The 13041-nt window shown below is 39.6% G+C and overlaps 1 protein-coding gene across 1 annotated transcript; it reads right to left on the bottom strand.

Annotated features, from left to right (window-relative positions):
• Window positions 1–205: 205 nt before the first annotated feature.
• On the bottom strand, window positions 206–12652 carry CUNH1orf185 (chromosome unknown C1orf185 homolog; the record flags this gene model as incomplete). Its single annotated transcript, XM_008822931.1, has 4 exons — window positions 206–585; window positions 2857–2893; window positions 5340–5475; window positions 12547–12652. Coding segments are annotated over 4 exons (659 nt in total), but the record flags the coding sequence as incomplete, so codon positions are not given.
• Between the last annotated feature and the right edge of the window lie 389 nt (window positions 12653–13041).

The following is a 13041-nucleotide window of genomic DNA, read 5'->3' as shown; positions in this document are numbered from 1 at the left end:
ATATTCAGGATGTTACTCACATTCTTCCCACATTCTTGATTTTCTAGAAATAAGAACAGATAAAAGCTAGGGCCACCTTATGAAAAAGGACAAGAAGAGCAATATTAGTTTGGACATGATAAGAGACTCAGAAGTTTGTAATTCAGAGTTAACTTTACCTGAGTTCACTGTACACCAGGTTTCAAAAGAAGAAAGTCAATCGGTGTTATAGTGAAGGTTTTTGCATTTCAACCTCTGGATTTTTCTGTGAAAACATTCCCTTAATGCCTTCGTCTTTCTCATCACCATCAAGTGTCATATTCACATTTCCAGGCCACTCTTCAAATGAAATGGTTGACAAGTATGAGAGCACGTTTTCTTCCAGAGGCTCCCCAAGAAAAGGCTTTGGAGAATTCTCTGCTTGAGAAGCATCAAAAAACCAGTCTTCAGTTGCTTCTATGCTTCGGCTGCAGCAGGAATTGGAGGGTGAGGTTGAGAAGCTCATTGCCATGCTGCTGCCATTTACTGTTGAGGTTATCACTGATGGATCAGGGCTGACGGGTTTTGTCTCAGGCCACAGTTCATCTTTAGTATGATTGTCAACTTCTGTAAAAAGTTAGCCTGCTAAGACTATTACATATTGATGAGCCAAATCTTAAGATTCTCTTTAAAGCTATCATGGACAGGATGATGCCATAGAAGGGAAAATACCAAGCTGCTATCGTCCATTAATGCTAAATATATAATTGAGAACTAGCAATATTTTTATGATAATCAAGAGTAGAAAAGTTTACACTGAGTAAGATCAGCTGCTTTAGCCAGAAAATATTTTTTTAAGTAGGTTGGAAACATCAGTTCTGGAATGTGCCTTTAAAATTTTTTTCTTGGGGGGCTGGAGAGATGGCTTAGCAATTAAGAACATTGGTTGTCCTTGCAGAAGACCCAGGTTCGAATCCCAGTACCCACATGGCAGCTAACAACTGTCAGTAACACCAGTTCCAGGGGATCCAACAGCCTCTTCTAGCCTCTGCGGGCATTGTAGGACATGGGTGCACTTACCTACATGCAGGCAATACACACATACACATAAAATAAAAATAATAAACAAACAAACAAAAATTCTTGGGACTGGAAAGATGGTCCAGCTGTTACCGCTCTGGCAAAGGACTGGAGTTTGATTCATGTTGGATGACCTGTAATCACAACCACCTGTAATTCTAGTTCTAGGGGATCCAATACCCTCTTCTGGCCTCAGAAGGGTCTGCACTCACGCACAAACCCACATTCTCACACATACTTACATATAATTTAAAGAAATAAATTAGCTGAAAAGCTTTGTTTTTAAAAAATTTCTACTTCCTTGTATTTTATGTGTATGAGTGTTTTGCCTACATGTGTGTAAGTGCACCACGTGTGTGCAATGCCCTTGGAGGGCAGAAAAGGGTGTCAGGTCCCCTAGAATTGGAGCTACAGACAGTTGTTAACCGCCATGTGGGTTCTGGGACCCACCTGGGTCTTCTGCAAGAACAGCAAAAAACTTTCTTAATGATTTATAGCCAAATAATTGCCTTATTTAAGAAAAATCAGTGAGCAGGAAGATTACAAAATAATCTGCAAACCACGTTGTCATGCTTCCATATCTCATGTATCATCTCAACAGTTCTTCAGGGTACCTCTTAATAAAAGCAGAAACTGAGAAACAACCATCACAGATTAGACACAAGAAAGATTTCAACCTAGTCATTAAATCTCATGCTTTCCCCATCATATTATTTAGACTACACTTTATATGTTTAAAAATGGCATTTTAAACTGGGTGTGGTGGTGTGCATCTTTAATCCCAGTGCTCAGGAGGCGGGGCAGGTGGACCACTGCGGATTCCTGGCCAGCCAGGGCTACATAGAGAGACCCTGTCAAAACACAAACGCTGTTTCAAGCCAGATATGCTGGTGCGTGCCTGCAATCCTTGCACTTGGGAGGCTAAGGCAGAACAGTTGAGTTTGAGGCTGTGAGTTCCAGGCCAACCTGGGTTAAGCAGGGAGATGCTGTCTCAAAAAAGGTTAAGTTTTAGACAGTATCACAGAATCTCCTAAAATACATTTTATAATACCTTACATTTTTATTTTTGATATTTCACAAATATGATAGAATGCATGAAATTCAGTTGGAGGGACTATAAGGGGATATGGATGGAGGATGGAATCTAAATATGATTAAGATTTATTGTATGAAATGCACAAAAACTCAATAAAATATACATTTAAATTTATTTTCTATTATGTATTTCTAAAATATCTCTAAAACAACGCTTTGAGATATTAAGATATGACATTAGATATGACATGTAATATTTAAATGGTTGCAAAAAATTCAAATTTGGGGGCTGGAGAGATGACTCGGTAGTTAAGAGCACAGGCTGCTCTTCCAGACGACCCAGGTTCAGTTCCCAGCACCCACGTGGAGGCTAACAACTGACTGTAACTCCAGTTCAGGGGATCCGATGCCCTCTTCTGGTCTCTATTGACACTGCATACATATGGTGCACTTACATACATGCAAGCAAAACATACATACACACAAAATAAAAATAAACATTTAAAAGAAAATGTAAAAATGTCAAGTTTATGTTTTGTCTCCCATTCATTTTAAGTTGCTATGTGATTCCCATCATGATACCTTTGAGTTCAAATAAGAGATAAAAAATTTAATTCCATGTTTTAAGGCATGAAATTGCAATTTTCATTCCCCCCAATGGCTGCCAATTCATATACTAATAAATTAACATTTATCTTGAATTTTCATGGCATTTGAAACAAATTACATGTAGGATAACCAATTGCTATTCACTACGACTCTAGCAAGTCGTCGGAAAAGTACCTTTGGTTTGTGCTGCTTCTTTCCCTCTCCGCTCCACCTACATAAAAATTTGCACTTTAAAAAACGAACCAATTTTATATAGCTTCTATAATATAATTGCTCTAGTGTTTATATGACTTGTATTGTTATCGTTACAAGTTTTTGGTGAAAATATTTTTTCTACAATATGAATGTTTTGGATGAAAAAAGAAAAATTAGTCATTTGAAAAGAATTTGAGGGCTGGAGAAACAGCTCAGTGATTCAGAGTTCACACTGTCTTCCACTGCTGTGTCACCCGCATCTGCTCTGTGAGTCCATATTAACCTATTCTCAAGGATGGGGTTCTCCCCACTAAGCCTTCTTCTTAATGGTTCTGCCACTTCAACCCTATCTACTGCGTCCAATCTTCCAGCCCAGAACCTTTCAGGGACAAGCCACATCCACATATTAGCAGCATGTCAATTGCATATGGCTCTTATATACAAACCAAAAGCATCCTAAAAATAAAACTTTTGAAAAAGAGAACACAAAAGTAGAGCCTCGCCACCCACTGGTAGGCTATGATTTCCTTCTCATCTGTTGGTAGACTATGGATTCTTGAACATTTTACGAAAGTATAATCCAAGAAGGAAAACCAGATACATTAGACTTGGTTAATATTGAAAATGTGAAATTCTGTTAAGAGGATGAAAACAAAAGTCACCAAATGAGATTTAAAAATTGAGCTGGGCATAGTGGTGCATGCCTTTAATCCCAGCACTTGGGAGACAGAGGCAGGCAGATCTCTGGGAGTTCAAGGCCAGACTGGTCTCCATAGTGAATCCAGACCAGCTGTGACTACAGGGAGATACTGTCTCAAAAAGACCAAAAAAAAAAAAAAGACCAAAGACCAAATAAAACAAAAATAAAAAATTGAAAGACACATAACCCACATAGGACCTGTACCCATAAGAACTCTAAATTCAGTGGTAAGAATGTAACCCAATTATAATTGTATAAAAGATTTTAAAAGATGCTTTACTAAGAAGGTATAGATGATAAATAAAATATGAAAAGATATTCAAAATCACTCATTAGGGAAATAAAAATTTAAACTATTACATGCAATATTTTATAATGGATGAAGTTAAAAGTAGTATCAGTGTTTTAAACTGAGGACATGAATCTTGCCTTAGTGTTGATGGCTCCTCACTGACAGATGCTGAAGCTTGGGGTGGCTGTGGAAATTTTCTTTGAACATTTAAAAAATTACATTTATTTGTTTATGTGTGTATGTATGCATTTGCATGCCATGGCATGCATGTGGAGGTCAGAGGACAACTTGCACAGAAGCCTGTTTGCTTCTTCCACCACCTGTACCCTGTGATAGAACTCAGATCATCCGGTCTGGCAGCAAGCACCTTTATCCACTGAGTCATCTCACTGGCCCCAAATTTCTTAAAATAAGATAATAGCTGGGATATAGCTAGTGGTAGAGTGCTTACCTTGCATGCATAAGGCCCTCGTATTACAGCCCCCAGCACCAAAACACATGCACAAATACACACACACAAAACACATGTGCCCATGTATACACATACACACATACATACACACATGCACACATACACTACACACACTTAACACACATACACACATTCATACAAACACATGCACACACAAACACACACATGCATGTACGAACACACATATACAAATGCACACACATGTACACGCACACACAGAAGATACTGAAGTTGGTCACCACGGATTACTCTTCACAAAAATTCCTCTGTAGCACATGATGCTGTTTAATAGCATTTCCTCATAGTAAGACTTCAAAAATATTTTTATTTAATTTATTTAATGGGTGTGTTTGGCCTGCATGTATGTAAAAGCACCACATGCATGCAATGTCCATAGAGACCAGAAGAGGCATCTGATTCCCTGGGATGGAGTTATGGATGGTTGTCAGCCTCAACGTAGGTGCTGGAAACTGAACCCAAGTCTTCTGCAAAAGCAGTCAGTGCTCTTAACTGCTGAGCCATCTTTCCAGCCCCACAGCAGAACATTTTTCAAAACTGGAGTCAATCTCAAACCCTGTGACTCTGCCAGTTAGGTTTATATAATATTCTAAATCCTTCGTTGGTGTAACAGTGTTCACAGCATCTTAATCAGGAGTAAACTCCACCTCAAGAAACCACTTTGGCGCGGCTTCTGGGAGATGGAGGACCAGAAGCCAGCTCCGTGTGATCTGGTGAAGAGTCATGATATGAAAACACAGACTGGTTTTTCAAAGAGAGAAAGAGAGGAGGGACTTCAGAAACCCACGAGAGGAGTGACAGGACAGCTGAAATTTTAAGAAAGTGTTGCTTTCCTGCAGCATGGATTGTGGTGTTGACATCTTACCTTTGTCCTTTAAACTACAAAGTAACTGTGGGTATGTTTTTCAAACTTAAAGACACCAAAATGCCAGTGAGTGGTGTGGAAATCTTTGAGGAGATTGCTGTACATTTCACTCTACCTGTGGCTGGGGTTGGCCAGCATGAAAGTTTTGAGAAATGAAAACGCTCTGAGACTGAGATTTAACCTTCGATTTGGATGATCTTTGCTTCAACTTCTCATCAACTGATTTAACTTTGGAATTTGGGAATATTTCTCTGAAAAGTATACAGAAAATGTTATTAAGCATGAGTCAGATTGTATGCCAGGTAAAATCGTTTCTAATGTTTATACATAAGATTTTAAAAATCAGAATGTGTTACAGTATTTTTAAAAGTAGAAATCAGGCCAGGCATGGTGGTGCAAGCCTTTAATCCCAGCACTTGGGAGGCAGAGGCAGGAGGATAAATCTCTGTGAGTTCAAGGCTAGCCTGTTCTACATAGTGAGTTCCTGGCCAGCTGGGGCTACAGGCTGACCTGATCTCAAAAATACCCCCCCAAAAAAGTAGAAATCAATTTATATACTCCCTTTGTATATGTTAGATTTTATTACATCTATTTTTTCATAAAATATAAATTAAGCTACTTATACAGGGTTAATATTTAAAATTTGAATATTAACCAGAACTGCTCATATACTTCTTTTGGGTCTCGAGAGAATTAATCAACTGCTGTGTGAGTCGTTGTATATATTTGTCTTTAATGAAATAAAATGAAACTCATTGGTCCCTTTTGGTATTTATTAATGTCTCTGCAACAAAGAGGAAGGAAACCAAATCGAAACTAATGACTTATAGTGGAAGAGGACCTGTGATCTCTTATCATCCACGCAATCACAAGCAGTGAGGGAGGGTCAAATATTATTGAGTGCTAAGTTGAACATCAGTTGATCACAGGCAGCATTAAGTATGAAAAGATGAAGTTTCATTATAAAGTTAAATACTCAAAAAACGGTGCCAAACAATGGAACATTATTCACTGCTAAAAAGAAATGACCTATCAAGCCAGGAAAAACATGGAAGAGAGCTGGATGCAATGATTGACACCTGCAATCCGGTGCTTGGGAGGCTGAGGCAGGAGGATTGCCATGAGGTTGAGGTTAGCCAGTGCCACATGGATTTTTAAAGCAGCTAGGCTCAGAATGAGACCCTGTCTCAAAAAAAATTTTAAAATCTACATAGCCTATGATTTCAGCTATAGGCCATTTGATATCTGATCTCAACTCTACGACAGAACCACTAGAAAAGGTAGAACCACTGAGACAGAAGGTTAGGGGGTTGGGGGAGGGAGGGATGAGTGGGGACACACAGAGGACTTTTAGAGCTCTGGTGATACTAAAACTCTATGTACATGTCATACATTTGTGCAAAGCACAGAATGTACACACAGTAGGGTTGAATATGACTGGATGGGAATGACGTATGATGCAAGTTCCTCAGGTGGAACCCTCTCCAAATAATTGCCATTTCTTTCTTCAGAGATACTACAAAATTTCCAAGTCAATTCAAGAAATCGATATATTACTTAATAATGTATTAACAGTTAAGGTCCATGCACTCTGGAAGAAGCCAGAGCAGTCTGCGTCCCTATTCCCTATTGGCAATTTGGGTAAACCCTTCAGAGAATGGCGTGATAAGAATAGGAGGTAGGAATTGGCTAGGTAGTTAGGGTAAAGACCCCAAAGAAATGTAGCCAGTATCTGGGCTAAAAGTCAAAATGTCTTGGGCCTGTTAGCAACACACTCTGTTCCAAATGCCAAAAATGTCAAAAGTATTTGGGAGCGTGTATCTAATCCTTAAAAGATTTTAGGGTTACCTCTTCAGAGGGGGGAATGTTGGAGGGGAGGGAGTGGGCATGGATTTGACCAAAACTCCTTATATGCGTGTATGAAATTCTCAATCAAGTTTTTGTAAAAGTTAAAAAAAAAAATCCATGAATTCACTGAATTCAATTAACTGAGCAAATACTTACTGAGCACCTACACGCCAGACTGCTGGGTCTTGTATATTTAATGGTGTGAGGGGTTATAACTACCCCTTCAGGGGCCTGTCACTGGTCTCACAGAGCTTCTAGCAAAGAAGACAGATGAGAAACTAACACAATAGAAAATGCTGCTGAGGATAATTATCAGGTACTGTGTGAATTTGTAATGAAGGGAATTAACCTGATAGAGGCCAGCGAGGGCTTTCCTGAGGAAGGGGTGATTGAAATGAGCTCTTGAAGAAACAGGAATAGTGATTAGGCAATTGGTAAGTTTGGTGGAAGAGAGGAGATGTGGAAGGTGGAGAGACTAGAAATACAAAGTCCTAAAGGCCAGATTTCCACCATGGAGGACAAACGCAGTAACAAAGCGGGGAGGACGGCATGAGATTGTATGGGCCAATCGTGCAGGACCTTAAAGGCGTGCCATGTTTGGTTTATCCTAAAATCGATGGGAAGTCCTTTCAAATACAGCAGCTGTGGAAGAGAAGGATAGGGCGACTTGATGAAGTTCACATTTGGAAAATGTCTGGCTGAAGTGTAGAGAAGAGATTAAATGAATCCAATAGTAAAGGCAGGGGTGGGCTATGAACCCTAGTGCAGAAGTCTATGTGGGAGACTGAAAACTTGGATGACGTGGCGGCGGTGGATAATGGAATGAAATGATGTACGTGATGTATGAGGTAAAATAAACAAAGCTTAGTGACTTCAAATTTAGTAGAGGTGGGAAAGCGAGAGGAAGTTTTCAAGTATGCCTTCTAGTTTTAGAAGAAGGAAAAAAAATCCGTCCTCTGACTATTATTTTGGTTTGAATCTAAAATATCCCCCACAAGCTCATATTTTGAGCACTTGCTGCTCTGATTGGTGCTGTCTGGGAGGCCGTGGAACCCTTAGGAGGTGGAGCTGGGTGGCTTTTTGCCCACAGTGATGTGAGGCGCCTCTGCGGCCTACTCCTGCTGCCATGAAGGTGCCCTGCCTCCCTCGCTGTGATGGACTGAAATCTCCTGAGCCAAATAATCTTTCCTCCCTTAAGTTGTTTTGTTTTGGTCACAGAGACGAAAAGTGTCTAATAAAATTCTATGTACTCCTCCAACCACTGTCCACTTTATCAGGTCCTACACACACACACACACACACACACACACACACACACACACACTTCTTGAAAGAGACAGCTATACTTTTCTCCATAGTCGCACACCTTTTGTTCTCAAGGATAAGCCTCAAAACCTGTTGTTGCACCAAAATTTCATCAAGGTCACCAATGACCTCCATCTTGTCAAATTAAAGAAAATAATTTCTCAGTCCTCTGTCTTAATTAAGCATCTTCAGTAGAACTGGCTGGCACCTCCTTCTCTAATCCTCTAGACTTTGACTTCTTGGCTCCACACCTTCCTGTGTTTCTTCTCAGATGTTGTTGAGTCTCCCTACTCTACTACTCAGCTTCTAAATGTGGGTAGTGTAGAGGGCACAGCCTAGAACTTTTCAACAAGCACTCCTGACTTGTCTCGTCTAGTTCCATGACTTCAGATAATCTTTGTATATCATCTTCAATTCTGGCTTCTCTCCTGACCTGCATATCGAGCTGTACTATGGATTTCCACTTTGAGGTCTAAACAGCCTTATTGGGGGGGGGTCTTTTTGAGACAGGGTTTCCCTGTAGCCCCAACTGACCTGGAACTCACTATGTAGATCAGGTTGGCCTCAAACTCACAGAGATCCACCTGCCTCTGCCTCCCATAGTGCTGAGATTAAAGGTGTGCACCACCATGCCCGGCATAAATAGCCTTATTTTTTAATTGAATTTTTTGTGTATTTCATACAGAACAGCTTTTTTTGTTTGTTTGTTTTGTTTTGAGACAGGGTCACCCTCTTGCCCCAGCTGGCCTGGAACTCACTATGTAGCTTGCTATGTAGACCAGACTGGCCTCGAACTCAGAGAGATCTGCCTGCCTCTGCTTCCTGAGTGCTGGGACTAAAGGCATGCGCCACCACACCTGGGCTAAAAAGGCTTTTAAACTTAGATGGAAACATAGTTCCTAGTTTATCATCTCTACACCAAATTGATTCCCTTTATGATCATCTTCTCATCCAGAAAATGACACAAGCAATTACTCAGCTACTTATAATAAAACCCTAGTCCTTACTTCACTCTGTCAAGCCTTGCCTCTACCTATAAAGCATATCCAAAGTCCAGTCTCTTCCTTCATCTCATCTGTGGTCATATTAGCTCCAGACATCATCACCTCTCACATGAACTATTAAATAGCCTTCTAGCTCATCTGCTTTCATTGCCAATTCACTAAAACTCGGGCTTCACAGAGAAACATCTTGTGACAATATAAGCCAGACCTATCATATCTTGTTATTAGAAGTGCATTCACTCTTCTGGGTGTGGAGATGGGGGAGGAGTTCTGAATATGATCAAAATACATTGTATGAAATTCTCAAAGAATCAAAAATATTCTTAAAACCTAAACAAAATAAAAGTCTGAATAAGAGAAAAAAACAACAGGGTATAGTGATCAAAATATGAGATTCTCAAAAGAATTAAAAACATTTTTAAAAGCCTAACAAAACAAAACAAAGTCTGAGTAAGAAATAAAGGCAGCTGGATGTGGTGGCGCACAACTTTAATCCCAGCAATTGGGAGTCAGAGGCAGGCAGATCTCTGTGAGATCAAGGCCAGCCTGGTCTACCTAGCAAGTTTCGGGTCAGTTGGGGATACAGGGAAATACTGTCTCAAAATAATAGAAAAAAAAAGAAAAAAAAAAGCAATCGTGATCTAACTATTGAACTCTTAGATAGTTACCTAGGAAAAGAAAATGACAATCATTTTTCTTTTCTTTCTTTTTTACTTTTTTATTTTTTTTTGAGACAAGATCTCATGTAGCCTAGGTTGGCCTCAAAATCACTGTGTAGTTCAGACTGGCCTTAAATTTCTGATCCTCCTGCTTCTACCTCCCAAATGTTAGGAGTACACTACCATACCGGGTTTATTTATTTATTTTATTTGTTTGTTTGTTTGTTTGAGATTGGATCTAGATGTATAGCTCAGTCTGGCCAGGAACTCTCCATCCTCTTGCCTCAACCACCCAAGTGATGAGATTACAGACACATGTTATCACCTCTGAATACAGTCTTTAGATTGAATATAATATTGCTTGCACCGCATTGCTAAGTCTAAATGAGATGTTATATAAAGCACTTACAATAGTGCCTAGGATGTAGTAAGTACTCAATTTAGGTATCAGGATGATCATGCTATTCCCCTTTAAAACCTTCCAGTGACACAGTAATAAAATCAAAACCCTTTAATGTGGTCTATTAATTCCTTTGAGCTCTTCAATTTCCTTCTCACTACAAGTTATTGACACTGATTGTTCTGTCAACTGAATAATGTCATGTTTATTCCCATCTTGGGGTCTTGGTACTTGATACCCTTTCACCTTAGAAAGCTACATTTTTAAAAAGTTTTGTATTACATTTACCTATCTTGTGTGTATGTGTATGTGCACATATGCATGCCACACAGTACATATGTGGGGGTCAGAGAACAACTTGTGGGAGTCAGTTCTCTCCTTCCACTATGTGGGTCCCTCAAGCAACCACCTTTAATGCACTGGGCCATCTTGCTCGTCCTTAGAAAGCTTTTGCACAAGGTAATTTTTGTTTTTGTTTGTTTGTTTTTGTCTTTTTTGACACAGTCTCCCAGTAGCCCCTGGAACTCAATATGTAGATCAGGCTGGCCTCGAACTCACAGAGATCTGCCTGCCTCCCGAGTGCTGGGACTAAAGGCGTGTGCCATCACCCCTGTTTTACGCAAGGTGTTTAATCTGGCTTCTTTATCTCAGATTTCAGATTAAATGCAAACTGCTTGCACCGGCATTCCTTGCGCACGTTTTATTTGCTCATTATCTGTCTCCTGGTACTGCAAGTCTATGAAACAAGGACCTTTCTGGCCTATTTGTAGTAGTTGTAGCATCAATTCCAGTAACGATGGAAGATAACAAATATTTTTCTTTGATTTATTTTTTATTGTATATTCATTAAATGTTTGTTGAAAGAATGAGTGAGTACCATCTGACTTCACATGTGGACAGACAGCATGTGTTCCTTGCTGCTGAGATAAGGAACATGGGGAGAATGTATAAGAAGGTCATTTTACAATCCATGTTTTTAAAATAGCAAATGCAAATTCTGAATCGATTAAATAAGTAGAAACACAAAATTTTAGAGTTGAAAAGAACTAAGGTGTCAGCTAATCTTTTAGTGTGTTTCTGGCAGAAGACTGTTTTCAGACAACAGGGCATTCTGTCAGTTCTCTTAAATATCTCCTTAAAAAGGGTATCCTGGGCTGGAGAGATGGCCCAGCCGTTAAGAGCATTGGCTGCTCTTGCAGAGGACCCAGTTCAGTTCCCAGCACACACGTAGCAGGTAACAGCCATCCAGTTCCAAGGAATCGGATGCCTCTTCTGGCCTCCATGAGCATTGAACAACATGTGTGTATTTACATACATGCAGGCACAACATTCATACTCATTAAATGAAAATAAATTTTTTAAAAGGGTCCCTTTCTCTCTCAGTAATGATTTTAACCTCAGTAATTTTTTTATCATTTTTGGGGGGAGTGGTCTTTTTGAGACAGGGTCTCCCTGTAGCCCCAGTTGTCCTGGAACTCACTATGTAGACCAGGCTGGCCTTGAACTCACAGAGATCTGCCTGCTTCTGCCTCCTGAGTGCTGGGTTTAAAGGAGTGCGCAACCATGCCCGGCTATTATTATTTTTATTTTATGTGTATGAGTGTATTGCCTGCATGTATGTGAGTGCACCTGTGTCATGCAATGCTGCCGAGGTCAGAAGAGGCCTTCAGATTCCACTGGAACTGGAGTTAAGGACGATTTGTAGCTGCCATGTGGGTGCTGGGAATTGAACCCAGGTCCTCTGTAAGAGCAGTCAGTGCTCTTAACTGCTGAGTCATCTCTCCAGCCCACCTCAGTAATGTTTTAATTGGAAGGTTTTCCCCCTAATTCCTAGCTTTATATTACAATCAGACCCATTTTCCTAGTAAATAAAATAAGATATGTTATTCCTTAAAATACAATGCATGAAGACTGCTGTTAGATTATTCTAGGTGTTCTTGCAGGCTGTTTAATACACATAAATCCTTCCTTTTCCAACCACAGGATCTATAACAAAAACCGAGATTATAGAATCAATACTGTTATAGCTATTTAACAGCAGCTGAAAAAGCCCTTCATTGAATTTTTAACAAAAAAGAATTTTAAAAACTTTCTAATAAACCTTACCTCCGTTTGAAGATCAGGAACCACAAAGCAGATGCTAAAGCAAAGAAACCAATCCCCAAACTAACAGCACCAGCAGCCAGAAAATAGGTTAAGTGGTTGTAAAAACCTACACAAATAAATGATAAAAGATCGTTTACGGCATGTATCTTCATTCTCTGGGTAAATTAAATGATATCTAAAATAGTACAACATAGTATGATACTAATACTGAACAAGAAATCGGGAAGTCTCAATTCTAGTCCTATATGTTTCTAATAAGTTGGAAGTCCTGGAGACAGGGAATGGCACAGGGCACAATATAAATATAACCGGGAAAGCCTGCAGGAATTATATGGTACTAACCCTTCACTTTAGAGATAGCAAAACTGAGACCCATGTAAAAGAAGTAATTGAACTAAAGTTGCACAGCCATGTAATGCCAGTATTCTGTTTCTCTCTATTATCTCTGCCAACAAATATCTCGGTGCTAGTACGTCATGGAAAATAATTAGGAAT

This window comes from Nannospalax galili, unplaced genomic scaffold, assembly GCF_000622305.1.
Source record: "Nannospalax galili isolate Female #2095 unplaced genomic scaffold, S.galili_v1.0 scaffold2589, whole genome shotgun sequence".
In the NCBI taxonomy this organism is placed as follows: Eukaryota; Metazoa; Chordata; class Mammalia; order Rodentia; family Spalacidae; genus Nannospalax; species Nannospalax galili.
This window is presented reverse-complemented; position numbering and strand designations above follow the sequence as displayed.